The sequence below is a fragment of the Sciurus carolinensis genome, chromosome 2 (genome assembly GCF_902686445.1).
Source record: "Sciurus carolinensis chromosome 2, mSciCar1.2, whole genome shotgun sequence".
Classification (NCBI taxonomy): Eukaryota; Metazoa; Chordata; class Mammalia; order Rodentia; family Sciuridae; genus Sciurus; species Sciurus carolinensis.
The window spans coordinates 119,609,097-119,628,016 of NC_062214.1; the positions used below are offsets into that span (position 1 = coordinate 119,609,097).

The following is an 18,920-nucleotide window of genomic DNA, read 5'->3' on the forward strand; positions in this document are numbered from 1 at the left end:
ACTCTCCAGCCTCCTGCCTCAGCCTCCTAAGCCTCTGGGATTACAGGTGTGTGCCACCAAGTCTAGTTCAATTCTAAAATTTTAAAAATGAATTATTTATGTCAAAGTTGACATCTCAGTTTAATTTTAGCCAGACACTGATCTGTATTGTTTAGACCAGTGTTCTCCATAGTTTGTTATGCCAAGCAACTCACAGAGGAATACAGAAAGAAAAGATTTGGATTTCTACTTTTATTTGAATTCCAAGAAAACTTTTTCCAAAAAGTTTTACCAAGATTCACTTTGTTGATGGACAGTTGTTTATATATAGTTTGTAAGTGAATATAAACATTTAGAAGAGGACACTCAATAACTGTATTGTTGGGGTATCCAATCAAAAAACAAAGAGAACCCACTGGTCTAGACCCCGTGCCCTATGACCAGGAAAGTGTGCTTACTCTCCCTGTGGGGAGGAATCAGAAAATGTAACTCCCTCTGGATGTGTAATTTGTGCTATAATCCTCACAGGATAGAAAGATATTGAGCTCAGAGGCCAGAAATTTCTCCTATATGGTGAGTGACTTCATCCTCTTGGGTTTCCCTTGCCGCTGGGAAATACAGATCTTCCTTTTCTCCATATTCTTTACGACTTACATCCTGACTCTGCTTGGAAACATGGCCATCGTGTGTGCAGTGCACTGGGACCACCGTCTCCACACCCCCATGTACATTCTTCTGGCCAACTTCTCCTTCCTGGAGATATGCTATTTCAACTCTGATGTGCCCAACATGCTGGTCAACTTCCTCTCCAGGACCAAATCCATCTCCTTCACTCGGTGTCTCCTCCAGTTGTACTTCTTCTTCTCCCTGGGCACAACTGAATGTTTATTTCTCTCCATCATGGCCTATGACCGGTTCCTGGCCATCTGCCGCCCCCTGTACTACCCCACCATCATGACTACTAAGTTCTGTAGCAGCCTGGTCATTTTTTGCTGTGTCTATGGTTTCCTCTGGTTTCTGATTCCAGTGATATTCGTCACCCAGCTGCCATTTTGTGGCCCAAATGTGATCGATGACTTTCTGTGTGACCTGGGTCCCCTGTTGGCCCTGGCTTCAGCCTGTGTCCCAATCCCAGGCACAGTTCTCTTATGTGGCACCATGAGCTCCGTCCTCATCTTTGCTACCTTTTTCTATATCATTGGCTCCTACACACTGGTGTTGAGAGCTGTGATACAGGTACCCTCTGCTGCTGGCTGCAAGAAGGCCTTCTCCACCTGCTCCTCACACCTGGCTGTCGTGTTTCTGTTCTATGGTTCAGTCATGATAACATATGTGAGTCCCAGGTCAGGACAAGCAGAAGGCATGCAGAAGTTCACAACTTTGTTCTACTCAGTTTTGACCCCTTTTTCAACCCCATGATCTACAGCCTATGGAATAAAGAAATGAAGGATGCCTTGAAGAAAGTTCTAGGAGGTTCCTAAAATTGATCTATGATGTTATGTTAGTGAGTTATTCTCACATGAATTCAGACTGGGAGCCCACTGTGAGTGACAAACTGAGAAGCTGGCAGGTAGATGTGAACATGACTGTGAAGGATCACATCCTCAGTGACGCCTCCCCAGGTGGAGTTCTCAGCCTCTTCCACGGTACGCTCCTATGCCTCTACTCAACATGTCCTTCGTTCTTCCTTTTGTTATAATCAGCTGTTCACAAATCTGTTTCCACATGCCTCCCTATCCTTATTAGATTGAAATTCCTTGAGAGCAGGAACACCCTTTATTAATTTCTGTAATTTCAGAAACCCAACATTGTACCTAGATGTCAATAATGTCAACCTAAACAAAACAAATAAATGTGTTCATATTTCCTCACTATATTCCATCATTCTATCATGATAAACATTTGTTTTTTATATGCCCTCAGGTGAAATGAAAAGAAAAACTTTCCTTGAAAAAAATGTGAGGTCAACTTAAAGTGAACAAACCATGAAATGATAATCAAATTAGTGGAAAAGTTTAATAAGATGAAAGTTAATATCTAGGAAATTACTTCCTTCCCTCCTTTTGCCTAATAATATAAGTTGCTTTATTTCATTTTCTTTTTACTAAATATTCTTCCACCCCAGCACATTTTAAAATACATTATACAACCTTACTACTGAAAGTGCAGTCTTTGGATTATCAGGCAGTCATCACTAGGGAACTTGTGAGAAGATGAGATCTCAGAAACTATCCAGGTCTACTGAATCAGAATCTTCATTGTTATATAAATCCTCAGTAGATTCACATGCACATTAAAGTTGAAAAAGCACTGATCTTCCCCAGAGATGCTGAAAGGGTTGTAGTGATCACCACCACATTTAGGGCTTTCTATTGATACCCATCCTTATCTGAACAGGGATTTTTCAACCAACTTACTCAAAATTGTGGGTGGAGCCTAGAAATAGGTATTTTGAAAAGTTCCCCCAGAAGTTAGAAATACAAAAAGAGGGCTAGGAATTATTGCATTAGAATTTAGGAGATTCTAAAAGGTACTATAAAATACAACCAAATCATACTTACATTCCTTTTCTTATTTTTTTAAAATTTGTATTTACTGTACACAAATGGAGTATAACTATCATTTCTCTGTTTGTACACAAAGTAGAGTCATACCATTTGTGTCTTCATACACATCTCATGTACATGAGATGTCTGTCTCATTCTATTATCTTTCCTTCTCTCGCCCACTCCCCACCCCTTATTTCCATCTACACAACATCCTTCTTCCATTCTTCCCTTACCTCCCCCCACCCCCAAAAGCTGCCCTGATGCAAATCAACCAAATTTAATAAATAATAAATTGTAATAAGATATATTATAATCCAACTATAGTAGTCATTGATTTCCCCCCCAAAAAATAAATGTCTCTTTTATTTAATGTTTTTTAACATGCTTGTATTTAAGATACTATAAATGGTTAAGAGAAGTAAACATATAATGAAAAAGAACAAAGCTGGGAGCATCACAAGACCTGATTTCAAGACATACTACAGAGCCATAGTTCTACAGGAGCACAAAAACAGACACATAGATCAATGGAACAGAATAGAAATATCATAAACATATAACCAACTGCTTCTCAATAAAGTTGCCAAAAATGTATATTTGAAAAGGATAGCCTCTTCAATAAATGGTGGTGGGAAAACTAGATACCCAAATGCAGAAGACTGAAATTGGATCCCATCTCTCACTCTATACAAAAATCAAGTCTAAGGGAATCAATGACTTAAATGCAAGGCCTAAAACTGTGAAGTTACTAGACAATACAATAGGGGAAATGCTTCAAAACACAAGTGTAGGCAATTATTTTTTGGGATAGGACCCCAAAAGCATAGGAAATAAAAGCAAAAATGAACAATGGGATATATCAAACGAAAAAGTTCTACACAGCAAAGGAAGCAATCAACAGAGCAGAGAGATAACCTAAAGATTGGGGGACAGTATTTTCCAACTATTAATCTGAGAAATGATTGATATCCAGAATATATAAGAAACTCAAAAAAGCCAAAAACAACAAAAATATAATCCAAATAAAAAATGGGCAAATGATCTGAATAGACACTTCACAAAAAAAGAAGAAATACAAATGACAAAAAAAAAAAAAATATGAAGACGATACTCAATATCATTAGTCATCAGGAAAATGCAAAGTAAAACTACAGTGAGATATCATCTCATTCCAGTTTAAATGATTGTTATTGGAAAAAGAATAATAGCAAATGCTGGCAAAGATATGGAAAAAGGAGCTCTATACACTGTTGTTAGGAATGTAAATTGTGGGGGTTTAAGTTACGTCCAGTGTGGATGAAGGAAGGGATTTCTCTCGGAGGACAGAGCTGGCTATAAATTAATTACTAATAAACTTATATAATCAATATAAGAGCCAATAATCTTTTCATATGGAAGTGGGCGTGACAGATGGGGCCATACCAGATCTGGCCTCCAACAAGTTGGAGGAGCCCACCTTAACCTTTATTTAGTGTCACACAGGTAAAGGACCAAATAAAATAAGCAAGATTGTACTTACAAAAATGATAAATTTTAATCCAAAAACTATGTCAGAAATGACATTAAATGTAAATTATTTAAACAAATGAGTATAAGACTGAGATTTTAATATTGGGGAGAAAAGCAGAACCTGGATATGTATTTATTGTCTATATATATAATTTAAATAAAATGATAGAAAAGCTAAAAGTAAAATAGTAGAAACACATATAGCATGCAAACATTAATCAATAGAATTTGGAGTTACTCTAAATAATATCAGACAAAGTAAACTTCAGAATGAGGAATGTTACTGGGAATATAGAAGGATACAGCATGATTCAAAAGGGATTGATTCTCTGGGATGTCATAAGAATTACAAATTTAGTATATGCTTAACAACAAAGCTTCAAAATACTTGGAGCAAAAGCTAATCAAACTGAAGTGAATTCAATGAGTTAATATTACTTTATGTAAAGTAAAAATAAGATTTTTAGAAGAATAAATATCATTCTGTTTATGTGAATTTTTTAAATAAGCAAACAAATCATTTTTGGTAGATCAGTATTATAAAGCAAATAAGTATGCTGTAGACTCAATGTGTCACACTAAAATCTATAAATCAAACTCCTAATGCAAGGATGTTTGGAGATGGGTCCTTTGGGAGGGTGAGGCTCCTGTAATAAGTGCTCTTTTTAAAAGATGAAAAGAGACCAGTATTCAGTCTCTCTATGTTTTGAGGACACACTGAGAAGGTGGACATTTGTAAACTAGGAAACAGAATCAGCTGACACCTTGATCCTAGACTTCCTAGCAGCCAGAACCATAGGAAATAAATTCTGTCCTTTAAGCCACCCAACCTGTGATATTATATTTAAACAACCAGCAATAGTTTAGATACATGCCCCAATCCAAGAAAAACTCGTTGAAATTTAATTGCCCCCATAATGGTATTGGATGGTTGAGGGATGAGGATTTAAGAGGTGATTAGGCTATAAGGGTGTTACCCTTATTGGTTGAACTGCCCTAATGAAAGGGCTTTCAGAAACAGGCTCTTTCTTTTACCTTTCTGCCTTCTACCATGTGATGATGCAGCAAGAAGGCTCCCACCAGATGCCAGAACCTTAATCTTGGACTTTCCAACTTCCAGAACTGTGAGAAAATAAGTATCTGTTCATTATAAATTGCCTACTCTCTGATGTTCTATCATAGCATAATGAAACAAACCAAGACAAAGTTCAAGAGATAAAACAAACCATTACAATTGAAGTTAGGACCAGAAAGGTATCACCGAAAAAGGAAGCAAAGGCACCTTCAGTGTTCCTAAAATGCTCTATTTCTTGTCTTTTTAAACTTTTCTCTTTTTAAATATACATGACAGTAGAGTGTATTTGAACATATCATGCATACATGATTACTTATTCTAACTAGGATCCCATTCTTGTGGTTGTACATGATATGGAGTTTCATATATGAACATCGGAAAGTTATGTCTGATTCATCCTACTGTCTTTCCTATTCCCATTCTCCCTCCCTTCCCTTCATTCCCCTTTGTCTAATCCAATAAACTTCTATTCTTCCTTTTCCCCTATTGTGTATTAGCATTCAGATATCAGAGAGAACATTTGACTTTTGGTTTTTTGAGTTTGGTTTATTTCACTTAGGATGATAGTCACCAGATCCATTTATTTACCAGGAAAAGTCATAAGGTCATTCTTAATATGACTGAGTAAAATTTCATTGTGTATATATACACCACATTTTCTTTATCCATTCATCTGTTGAAGGGCACCTAGGCTGGTTCCATAGCTTAGCTATTGTGAATTGAGCTTCTATAAACATGAATGTGGCTATGTTACTATGGTATACTGATTTTAAATCTTTTGGATATATACCAAAGGGTGAAATAACTGGGTCAAATGGTGGTTCCATTCCAAATTTTCTGAGGAATCTCCATACTGCTTTCCAGAATGATTGCACCAATTCACAGTCACACCAGGAATGTATGAGTGTAATTTTCCCCCACATCCTTGCCAATATTTATTATTACTTGTATATTTCTTATCTTATTAGTGACTATTAGATATTTATCTTATAATTATTCATTAAACTTTTTTTAAATTTTTAAATTATTTTTATTTAGCTTTTAATTTTTTACAGACTGCATTTTGATTAATTGTACACAAATGGGGTACATAATTTCATTTCTATGGTTGTACACAATGTAAATTAACACCAAACGTGTAATCATACACATACATAGGGCAATGATGTCTGTCTCATTCCACCATTTTTCATCCCTGCCTCCCTCTCATTTTCTTCTACATATTCTAAAGTTCCCTCATTATTCTCTCATTCCCCACTCCCACCCCTATTATATATCATCCTCCACTTATCAGAGAAAACATTCAGCCTTTGGTTTTTTGGGCTTGGCTTGTTTCACTTAGCATGATATCCAATTCCATCCACTTATTTGCAAATGCCATAATATTATTCTTCTTTATGGCTGAATAGTATTCCATTGTGTATATATACCAGAGTTTCTTTATCCATTCATCTGCTGAAGGGCATCTAGGTGGGTTCTACAATCTAGGTATTGTGAACTGAGCTGCTATAAATATTGATGTGGCTGTGTTACTGTAGTTTGCTGATTTTAGGTCCTTTGGGTATAAACTGAGGAGTGGGATAACTGGGTCAAAAGGTGGGTCCATTCCAAGTTTTCTTAGGATTCTCCATACTGCTTTCCAGAGTGACTGCACCAATTTGCAACTCCACCAGCAATGTACAAATGTGCCTTTTTTCCCACATCCATGCCAACATCTATTATTGTTTGTGTTCTTGATAAAAGCCATTCTAATTGGAGTAAGATGAAATCATAGAGTCATTTTAATTTGCATTTCTCTAATTACTAGAGATGTTGAACACTTTTTCATATATTTATTCATTGCCTCTGTGTCTTCTTCTGTAAAGTGTCTGTCCAGGTCCTTGGCCCATTTATTGATTGGGTTCTTTGTATTTTTGGTGTAAAGTTTGGTAAGTTCTTTATAAATTTTGGAAATAAGTGCTCTATCTGAAGTGCATGTGGAAAACATTTTCTTCCACTCTGTAGGCTCTCTCTTCACATTCTTGATTGTAACCTTTGCTGAGAAAAAGCTTTTTAATTTGAGTCCGTCCCATTTATTGATTCTTGCTTTGATTTCTTGTGCTTTGGGAATCTTGTTGAGAAGTCTGATCCTAAGCCAACATGAGGATTTGGGCCTACTTTGTCTTCTATTAGGTGCAGGGTCTCTGGTCTAATTCCTATGTCTTTGATCCATTTTGAGTTGAGTTTTGTGCAGGATGAGAGGTAGAGATTTAATTTCACTTTACTGCATATGGACTTCCAGTTTTGCAGCACCATTTGTTGAACAGGCTATCTTTTCTCCATTGTGTGTTTTTGGCTCCTCTGTCTAGTTTGAGGTGACTGTATATATGTGGTTTTGTCTCTGTGTTTTCCATTCTATACCATTGGTCTGCCTGTCTATTTTGGTGCCAATACCATGCTGTTTTTGTTACAGTTGCTCTGTAGTATAGTTTAATGTCTGCTATTGTGATACCTCCTGTTTCACTTTTTCTATTCAGGATTGTTTTGGCTATTCAAGGTCTCTTGTTCTTCCAGATGAAGTTCATGATTGCTTTTTCTATTTCTATGAGGAATGTCATTGGGATTTTAATTGGAATTGCATTGAATCTGTATAATGCCTTTGGTAGAATGGCCATTTTGACAATGTTAATTCTGCCTATCCAAGAACATGGGAGGTCTTTCCATCTTCTAAGGTTTTCTTCAATTTGTTTCTTTAATGTTCTGTAGTTTTTAATTGTACAGGTCTTTCACCTCTTTCATTAGATTAATTCCCAAGTATTTTATTTTTTTTTGACGCTACTGTGAATGTAGTGGTTTTCCTAATTTCTCTTACAGAGGATTCATCACTCATGAATAGAAATGCATTAGACTTACGTGTATTGATTTTATATCCTGCTACTTTCCTGAATTCATTTATTAGTTCTAGAAGTTTTCTAGTGGAGTTTTTTGGATCTTCTAAATATAGGATCATGTCATCAGCAAATAGTGACAGCTTTAGTTCTTCTTTTCCTATTTGTATCCCTTTAATTTCTTTGGTTTGTCTAATTGCTTTGACAAGTGTTTCAAGGACAATGTTGAATAGAAGTGGTGAAAGAGGGCATCCCTGTCTTGTTCCAGTTTTTAGAGGAAATGCTTTCAGTTTTTCTCCATTAAGAATGATGTTGACTGTGGGCTTAGCATAGATAGCCTTTACAATGTTGAGGTATGTTCCTACTATTCCTATTTTTTCTAGTGTTTTAAGCATGAAGGGGTGCTGTATTTTATCAATGCTTTCTCAGCATCAATTGAAATAATCATGTGATCCTTAACTTTAAGTCTATTGAGGTGGTGAATTACATTTACTGATTTCTGGATGTTGAACCAACCTTGCATCCCTCGGATAAACCCACTTGATCATGGTACACTATCTTTTTAATATATTTTTGTATGCGATTTGCCAGTATTTTGTTAAGGATTTTTGTATGTATGTTCATCAGGGATATTGGTCTAAAGTTTTCTTTCTTTGATGTGTCTTTGTCTGGTTTTGGTAGAAGAGTGATGCTAGCCTCATAGAATGAATTTGGAAGGGTTCCCTACTTTCCTATTTCCTGAAATACTTTGAGAAGTACTGGTATCAGTACTTCTTTAAAGGTCTTGTAGAACTCAGCTGAGAATCCATTTGGTCATGGGCTTTTCTTGGTTGCTAGGCTTTTGATGGCTTCTTCTATTTCAGTGCTTGAAATTGATCTGTTTAGTTTGTGTACATCTTCCTGATTCACTTTGGGAGGATCATATGTCTCTAAAAATTTGTCGATGTCTTCGATATTTTCTACTTTGTTGGAGTATAGATTTTCAAAGTAACTTCTAATTATGTTATGTATTTCAATGGTGTCTGTCGTGATCTTTCCATTTTCATCACAAATTCTAGTAATTGAGTTTTTTCTCCTCTTCATTAGTGTGGCTAGGAGTTTATCAATTTTGTTTACTTTTTCAAAGAATCAACTTTTTGTTTTGTCAATTTTTTGAATTGTTTCTCTTGTTTCAATTTCATTGATTTCAGCTCTGATTTTAATTATTTCCTGTCTTCTACTATTTTTGGTGTTGCTCTGTTCTTTTTCTAGGGCTTTGAGGTGCAATGTTAGGTCATTTAGTTGTTGACTTTTATCTTTTTAATGTATGAACTCAATGCAATGAACTTTCCTCTAGGTACAGCTTTCATAGTGTCCCAGAGGTTTTGATATGTTGTGTCATTGTTCTCATTTACTTCTAAGATTTTTTTATTTCTTCCCTGATGTCTTCTGTTATCATTGCATTATTCAGTATCATATTATTTAGTCTCAAGGTATTTTAGTAGTTTTTGTTTGTTATTTTATCATGCATTTCTAATTGCATTCCATTATGGTCTGATAGGATACAGGGTAGGATCTCTGTTTTTTGTATTTACTAATGATTTTTTTGTGGCATAGCATATGGTCTATTTTTAAGGATCCATGAGCTGCTGAGAAGAAAGTATATTCGCTCGATGATTGATGAAATACTCTGTAAATATCCATTAGTTCTATATCATTGATTGTATTATTTAGTTCTATAGTTTCTTTGTTCAGTTTTTGTTTGGAGGATCTATCCAGTGGTGAGAGTGGTGTGTTAAAGTCCCCCACTATTAATGTGTTTTGGTCTATTTGATTCTTAAAATTGAGAAGGGTTTGTTTGATATACATAGATGCTCCATTGTTTGGGGCATAAATATTTAAAAGTGTTATATCTTGCTGTTTTATGCTTCCCTTAAGCAGTATGAAATGTCTTTCTTTATCCCTTCTGACTAACTTAGGTTTGAAGTCCACGTTATTTGATATGAGGACGGAGACCCCTGCTTTTTTACTGGGTCCATGTGTATGGTATCCTTTCACCTTTAGTCTGTGGATGTCTTTTTCTATGAGATGGGTCTCTTGAAGGCAGCATATTGTTGGGTCTTTCTTTTTAATCCAATCTGCTAGTCTATGTCTTTTGATTATTGAATTTAGGCCATTGACATTCAAGGTTATTATTGAGATATGATTTCTATTCCTGCTCATTTTGGCTTATTTTTGGTTTTTTACTTGTCCTTTGATTGGCTTTTCCTTTAGGGTAGTTCCTCCCTGTGCTGACTTGTATTGTTGTTTTTCACTTCCTCCTCCCGAAATATTTTGCTGAGAATGTTTTGTAGGGCAGGCTTTCTATTTGTAAATTCTTTTAACTTTTGTTTATCATGGAAAGATTTTATTTCATTGTCAAAACTGAAGGCTAGTTTTGCTGGGTATAGTATTCTTGGTTGGCATCCATGTTCTCTCAGAGCTTGAAATATATTGTTCCAGGCCCTTCTTGCTTTTAGAGTCTGAGCTGAGAAATCTGCTGATATCCTTATTGGTTTCCCCTTGTATGTAATCTGATGCTTTTCTCTAGCAGCCTTTAAAATCCTATCTTTATTTCAAATGTGAGGTATTTTCATTATAATGTGCCTTGGTTTGGATCTGTTGTAGTTTTGTGCACCTGGCATTCTGTAAGCCTCTTGTATTTGACTTTCCATTTCATTTTTCAAGTTTGGGAAGTTTTCTCATATTATTTCATTGAACAGGTTTTTCGTGCCTTTGGTTTTTATCTCTGTGCCTTCTTCAATCCAAATAATTCTTAAATTCAATCTTCTCATGATATCCCATAATTCTTGGAGGTCCTGTTCATGACTTCTTAACATCTTCTTAGTTTGTTCAACTTTATGTTCAAGATTGAATATTTTGTCTTCATTGTCTGAGATTCTGTCTTCCACGAGGTCTATTCTGTTGGTGATGCTTTCTATTGAGTTTTTAATTTGGTTTATTGTTTCTTTCATTTCACATATTTCTGTTTTTTTTTTTTTTTTTCAGAATCTCAATCTCTTTATTGAAGTGTTCTTTTGCTTCTTGCATTTTCTCTTTTAACTGTCTACTGGAATGGTCTTGCATTGCCTGCATTTGCTGTCTTATCTTATCTTCTGCTTCAGGATCATTTTAATCATGCATATTCTAAATTCTTTTTCTGTCATTTCTACTGCCATGCTGTCATTGGAGTCTATCATAATAAGCATCTTATTTTGTTAGGGATGCTTTCTTCCCCTGTTTTTTCATATTGTTTCTGTATATTACCCTCTAGCAGTGAAGATCAGAGATACTGAAGTTTGCCCCTTGCAGGCTTATTAGGACCCTGCAGTTTTCCACTACCTCTCCTTTGAAGGGGAGCTCAATACCAGTAGCACCTAATACAGAGAAAATGCAGCCCTGAACCAGATAGCCCCTATAAAGACTTTAACATTTTTAAAACAGGATCAATTCAATTACTATTTACAATATTTCTAGTTGTGAACAAGAGGATAGGGAAAGGGTGTAGGATATAAGTGAGTAAATAGGGGTACCTGTCAAAGGGCTTCCAGTCTCCTGTAGGTGTCTCAGGATGGGAGCTGCCCTTCCAATGATAATGGCCACGCCCTCAGGAATAATTCAAAGTGCCTGCACTAGCCTCCAAAGGAGCTGGAGAGCCCAGCAGGGGTGTGCTGAGTCAGCACGGAGGCAGGTACAGTGTCCCTCAGCAGTAGGGGAGCAGGCGGACAGGCAGACTCAGCGCCAGACTGACCTTGGTTTGGGGGGGCGTGCTCTGCGACGTCAGACTTTGGTGTGGGGGTCATTAAGCTTTAATATAAATGTTTTATGCATTTTGTGTATTGTATAATAAAATTGAACAGAATTAATTTTAAACTTTTTTGAATAAACCACGGGGGAACCTAATCAAATAAATTTTTGAAGTATCATGCTATTAAAAAACTTATTTCTCTGACTTATATTGTCTCATTACATAATTAGAAAAATGTTTTGAGCTCCTTTTGTCATAGGTTCAGAGATACTCAAAGATATTTGATCTTCAAATTGAGAGTTTTATTTATTAGTCTGGCTTGTTTGTCCTTTGTACCGGCTCCCTCTGTCCTTTGTTTTTAATGTATTATAACTGTGTTGTCATATGGTGTATTTTAATCATCATTTTAGTTCTTTATTAAAGAGTTGATTTAGATCTACTATATTTTCTTTTCTTTTCTTTCTTTTTTTTTTTTTTAATTTTGTTACAGGGATTGAACTCAGGGGCACTCAACCATTGAACCATTTCCACAGCCCTATTTTATACTTTATTTAGAGACAGGGTCTCACTGAGTTGCCTAGTGCCTTGCTTTTGTTGAGGCTGGCTTCGAACTCACAATCCTCCTGCCTCAACCTCCCGAGCCACTGGGATTACAGGCGTGTACCACCACATCCTGTTTAGATCTACTATATTTTGTGACAGAAATCTGGTATCTTTCTCTAGCTTATGTTTTCTGATGTATCTAGATCTCTTTTTACTCTGCTTATTACTGATTCATTTAAATTTAAAATTTTATTTATATATTTTCATTATTTAATAAAATGGTAGAATATAAATGCACATGTATAATCTGAATTATTTTATTCACAAATATGAAATTATAATAAAAATCTCCAGAGAAAACACTAAATTTAATAATTAATTAAAACCAAATTTGATTTAAGAACCAAAGAAGGGTGAAAGAGAAGAATAGCATTTATTGAGTATATATTTTATTCGAGGTACTTAACAGATAAAATATTTAGTCTGTGCAACTGTGCCTAATAGGACAGGGGTGGTTTGTGACAGACCAAAAATACAAATAAACATGAATCTGAATGCTGAAACAATGCTTATTTCATACAACACATCATATATTAATGAACTTGAGATTTTTCTTCAGTACTCATTAAGACCATCAACTCCTCCATATGACATAGATCAGGCTTGATGCTTCTCATCCTCCTTAATATCAGTACTATGTCATCATCTTTTATGTTAAAATATAAGGAGGAAATATTTTACAAGTTGCTTTCCTCTCTAGGAGGTATGACTTTGTTATATATTATAATACATATTTTTAAAGATGAAAACTGATTTCTCATTTCCTTTCTGTTAATTCCTGAAGGTTAATTCTTCAGTTCCAATGTCAACATGGCCCTATCACCCACTGAGGGATACCGAAATTCTTGCTTCATAAAAATAATTCTGACAGAGACTTAGTGTCAAGAAAATTGGCCATTGTGCCTTTAAAGCAAAAGGCTTTAATGAATAAACACTCTGTAAAGCAAAATAATTGAGCATCCTAGGATATAAATGCTCATCATTTCTAAAAGTGTTGCTACCATTTAAAAGACAAAAATATTTCTACCACATAGGAATAACACTGAGAAAATGAGTCAGTTCAAAAGCCTCCCTTTGCTTTTTGAATACCTTGTAATCAGATTATTAACTGCTTGGTCTCAGTAGTAGAGACGGCTCCAAACCAATAATGGAAAACAGTCCTGTTCCATGCCTGAGACGGGATGTGCAAGCCCTGCTTACACATGCACACACTTAAAAATAATGAAAATAAGAGGTCCAAAAATTTGTGTCATCTTTTAAGTAATGCCTCACTTAACCAAAGGAAGCAAATTTCAACAATTGTGTCAAGTATTAGGGAAACTGCTAAAAACACTGAAACAACCTATAGGCAAAATGAGGAGATGTACTCTAGAATTTCAGCATTTCCCTACATACCTCCATGTCTGTGCTCCTGGGTTCTGCTCACAGTGAAACAGTACATATTTATGGGTATCATACTAGAAGTGCAGAGATGGCCAGGAAAATTTAACCATTTGCTTTAAAAGTTTTTAAATAAAAGAAAATTACAAAAAAAGAATTTAAATGGCATACACCCTCTCAAATCATTGATTGAGTCATAAGAAAGTGAATGAGAAATACAATGCAATAACTCTGACATTGACCAATAAAGGATTGCAAAACATGCAGACAGATTCAAAAGATGAACAAAATGAAATGTGAAAGAACAGGAATTGTTGTTTTAGTGTTTGCTCCATCTTAACACTTAGCTGTTAATGGAAGAAATTAAATGTGCACACTCAGAATCCTATGGGATGATGTGATCACCACTGGAGACACTCATGGGCTCCAGGGGGAAGGGAACACTCGGGATTGACAGTCTTCCCACAGAAAGTCCTCATGTGCAATCCATAACAGAATATATCCCTCAGGATGAGCAGGTATGGGAGACCTATCAGAGATAAATCTTTGATTCATAGTAAATATGCCAGTCCCTTTCCAAGTGAGTACCTCCACCCCTGCTTATGGTCTCTGGCTTCCAAGGAGGCCATGCCCTCTGCCCTGTCTGCCTTTTGCTGCAGTGAAAACAGATCATGAGACAGTATCACCAATTCTAGGAGAAGATGGGTTCAGGAGAGGTACAAGTGTAAAACAACTCAAGCCCTTTAGCTCTGCCTTCTTTTGTGTGACTAGAAGAACAGCCCCTAAAATCACATAAATTGATGGAAAGAGGTTTATCTTTACAGGTCAGAGGGCTGAGAAACAGGGAAGTGAGGGACAGGAAGATGAGGAAAGACCCTCAGAAGTATGTAACTTCAGTCTTTATTAACCACAAATTGAACTCAGTGAGAACCAGCTCTTTAGAGGAACAGAAATTTTAGTAAGGTAACATCTGGAGAGGACTGACAAAAATATTATCAGGAGCAGGCCTGAAAACCCTCCCTTATTTCTATAATGCTTATTTTAGCAATGTTTTCTTTTTCCAAAGCGCACATGATCAGCCTCTAGGAAGGGAGAGCAACAAGATAATGGAGCATACCGGACTGGTGAGTCCATTCCCACTTGATATTCCTCACCAAATATTTCGTACTGTTTTACTCTGTCCTTGTAGTTTCTGAGGTCAGAATTCCTGCTCTAGAGGAAATACCCACAGCCACTCTAGACCTAGGAGGCTGTATTCACAGGCATTAAAAAAAACTGTTCAATTGAGGTATGTTGTGACAAATTCAGAATCCCTTCCATCCTATGTGATAACCAAACTTATCCTTCAAAAGTAGAACCTGATGCAATCTGGAAAGTAGTACACTTTGTAACTAACACATTACTGAATACTATTAACTATAAATTTCTATAGTGTCTGGGGCTGTATTCTGAACCTACATTTACCTGAATAAACATCACTCTATCATTTTCACTTTGGCATTTAGGACCAAAATATGACTGTCCTTCATTAATGGAAATCATACTGAAAATCAATCAACTATTCAGATGAAACTTCTGGCAAATGAATCAAGTGATTTCATTGACTTTGTTTTTCCTCTCTCACTAAGGAAGTCAGACCATGTCCCAAACAGAGTCTAACTCAGAGAAGGACGTTCTCATGAGGATTCTCCCTTCACTTTCCAAACAACTCCAACCTTCCAACTGTAATGAGATTCAAGTGACAGAGGAAATGGGGAAACAAGAGAGGATTCCTGTCCAGACATATGTTCTGTGGCTCCCACCTTTGCCTCGGGACACAGAGGTGTCTGCTTGCGAGTATGGCTTTTGCCACCCTCTTCACCCATCAACAAATCAGGATGCCAAATATCTCCCCCAAATCCTGATACCCCAGGCAGATTTCTGAAACATATTAAATTATATACCAAATCCACTGTCACTTCTACATACAAGTGGACTTTACATAGACTACGGTTTTGCAGATGTTGTATAAGGCTAAATAATGGAACCAAACTGAAAGTCATTATGCAGATGTCTAGAGAGTCCAAGGTTTCCTGAGTGAACAAAGTTTGATGAACACAGAGGTAGGATGGCATTTTTGGTACTTTCTGTCTGGGTTATTTTACATACCAACACTGATACCTCCAGAATGAAAAGTGAATTGCACAACAAGAGGTGAATGGCACTAAGATTTCATTGTGTTATTCATTACCTTTCTCTCTCCTCCTGTGATATCTATCATTTGTGTATCCCATTTTGAAGATACACGTAATTATTACTAGAAGTCTCTCATATTTCATTCTATGGACACCAACATGTAACTTTATTACCTCCCCACACAAGTTGAATTCACTCTCATTAACCTTCTCCAGCGGCTTATTGCTAAAGACACTGTTTTTGACTATGAGAACATTCAGAAATACAAATGAAATAGAATGCAAGAATCCAGTGTATGGGGCTAGAGATGTAGGTCAGTGGTAGAGCACTTTCCTGGATGCACAAGACCATGAATTCAATCCCCAGCACTGCAAAATATAGAAATAAAATTAAATAAAAGAATCCAAAGTCTGATCATAAAAGCATTCTCACAGAGTTTGACAGTCTTCCACAGTGTAGTTAACAGTATTATCTTCATCAGTTTATTTAATAGAACAACAGAGACTAAGGAACTCATGATGTAAAAAGAAAAAAAAAAGCAACATCCCTGAGGATCAAAGGTTTAGGAAATGAGGTTATATGTGACATTGCCATTTTTCTTCTCTGCCCTTAGGAAGCCATGAATGCATCAGGAGCCAACATGGTGACTGAATTCATACTCCTGAGTTTTTCCTGCTCCAGAGAGATCCAGGTCTTCCTCTTCATCCTGTTCCTTGTGTCCTACATCCTGACACTGATGGGAAATGGGGCCATTGTCTGTGCGGTGAAGCTGGACCATAAGCTCCACACCCCTATGTACCTCCTGCTAGCCAACTTCTCATTCCTGGAAATCTGTTACATCAACACCACTGTCCCAAATATGTTATGAAACTTCCTGTCTGAGACCAAAACCATCTCTTTCACAGCCTGCTTCCTGCAGTTCTACTTCTTCTTCTCCTTGGGCACCAACGAGACCTTCCTATTGCCCCTTATGGCTTTTGACCGATACTTGGCCATCTGTTGGCCTCTGCACTATCCCACCATCATGAACAATCGTCTCTGCACAGTCTTGATGGTCCTCTGCTGGGTGACAGCCTTCCTCTGCTATCCAGTGCCTATCTATTTTATCACTCAACTCCCCTTTTGTGGTCCCAATACCATTGACCACTTTGTGACCCCGGCCCTCTTCTGGCCCTGTCCTGTGTTCCTGCCCCTGGAATTGAGCTTTCCTGTTCCTTGTTGAGTTCAATCATTATCTTCATCACTCTCTTCTTCATCCTCGCATCCTACACCCTGGTCCTCAGAGCAGTGTTTCGTGTCCCCTCAGCTGCTGGAAGACACAAGGCTTTCTCCACCTGTGGGTCTCACCTAGTTGTGGTGTCTCTCTTCTATGCAACACTCATGGTGATGTACATCAGCCCAAACTCTGGAAGTCCAGGTGGGACACAGAAGATTGTAACCTTGATCTACTCCTCAGTGACCCCACTTATAAACCCACTCATCTACAGTCTCCGGAACAAAGATATGAAGGCAGCCTTGAGAAAAATTAGGATACTCACAAAAATTAGTCAAAATTCATGAGAGCTCATGAGTGGATCATGTTTTCTCCCCATTTGCTTTCCCCCCTTTACATCTGCGGGTGACAAATGTGGCTTTATCCATTTGCATTTAGAGACAAAGTCTCAAATTTTTTCATTTCTGACTGTCAAGTGATGGACTAGAACATGCTAATTAAAATACATATTGCCTTCAAATCAAGATTTGTTAGAAGGTAATTTAAATTAAAGGAATTCAATGCCTCTGTTTTTTCATATTTTTATTAGTCCATTATTGTTGTACATAATGATGGTATTTGTTGTTTCATATTCATAAATGTGCACAACAGAACAATACACTTTGATCAATATCATTCCTCCAATTTCCTTCCACTTCTCTCTGCCCCCTTGTCCCTTTCTTATACCATACTCATCTCCCTTTGATTTTAATGAGATTGCCCCCAACACACATACACCTTTATTTTCCTTATTACTCTCTATCTTCCACATAAGAGAAACAACATATAACCCTTGACCTTCTAAGTTCAGTTTATTTTACTCAACATCTTTTTAATTTCATCTATTTTCCTGCAGACAACATCACTTTATTTTTGTTTGAATAAAATTCCTTTGTGTATCTATACCACATTTTATTTATTCATTCACAATTGACAGACACCTATGCTGGTTCCATAATTTGTCTATTGTGAATTGTGCTGCTAGGAAGATGTATATGCTTGTATTTCTACAGTAAGCTGACTTTAATTCTTTAGGATAAATACCAAGAAGCAGTATAACTGGATTATGTGATAGTCCCATTCCCAGTCTTTTGAAGAACCTCCACACTGGTTTCCATAGTGGTTGAACTGATTTGTAATCCCACCAACAGTGTAAATGTGTCCCTTTTTCTCAACAAACTCTCCAGCATTTATTATTGTTTGTGTTTTTGATGGCTGCCATTCTGATGTGACATGAAATTTCAGTGTAGTTTTTCTTTGTATTCCCCTAATTGTTAATTATGTTGAACAGTTTTTTCACATATTTGTTTGCCATTTGTATTTCTTCTTGTGAGAAGTATCTGTTTAGTTCTTCTGACCATTTATTAATTGGGTTATTTGGTTTTTTGTTGATAAGTATTTGAGTTCTTTATATATTCTAGGTTTACTCTTCTTTCAGAAAAGTACCAAGCAAGGATTTTCTCCCATTCTGTAGGTTCTCTCTTCACTTTCTAATTGTTTCCTTTGCTGTTCAGACTTTTTTAATTTGATGCCATCCCATTTATGTACTCTTGGAATTATTTCCCGAACAGTAGGTGTAGAATTGAGAAAAGTCAGTGCCTGTGCCTACATATTGGAGTGTTCACTCTACATTTTCTTCTAGGAGTTGCATAGTTTCTGGTCTAATTACAAGGTCTTTGAACCATTTAGAGTTGAATTTTGTCTATGGTGAGAGATAAGGACCTAGTCTCATTCTTCTACATAAGGATAACCAGTTTCCCACGAC

At 36.6% G+C, this 18,920-nt stretch overlaps 1 protein-coding gene and 1 pseudogene across 1 annotated transcript; both read left to right on the forward strand.

The window, feature by feature from the left end:
• The first annotated feature begins 549 nt into the window (after positions 1 to 549).
• Positions 550 to 1,398, forward strand: LOC124977929 (olfactory receptor 11H6-like). Its single transcript, XM_047541872.1, has one exon. The coding sequence runs from the start codon at positions 550 to 552 to the stop codon at positions 1,396 to 1,398; it is 849 nt and encodes a 282-aa protein (XP_047397828.1).
• Positions 1,399 to 15,895: 14,497 nt separating this feature from the next.
• On the forward strand, positions 15,896 to 17,463 carry LOC124977487 (olfactory receptor 11H6-like; annotated as a pseudogene).
• Positions 17,464 to 18,920: the final 1,457 nt, after the last annotated feature.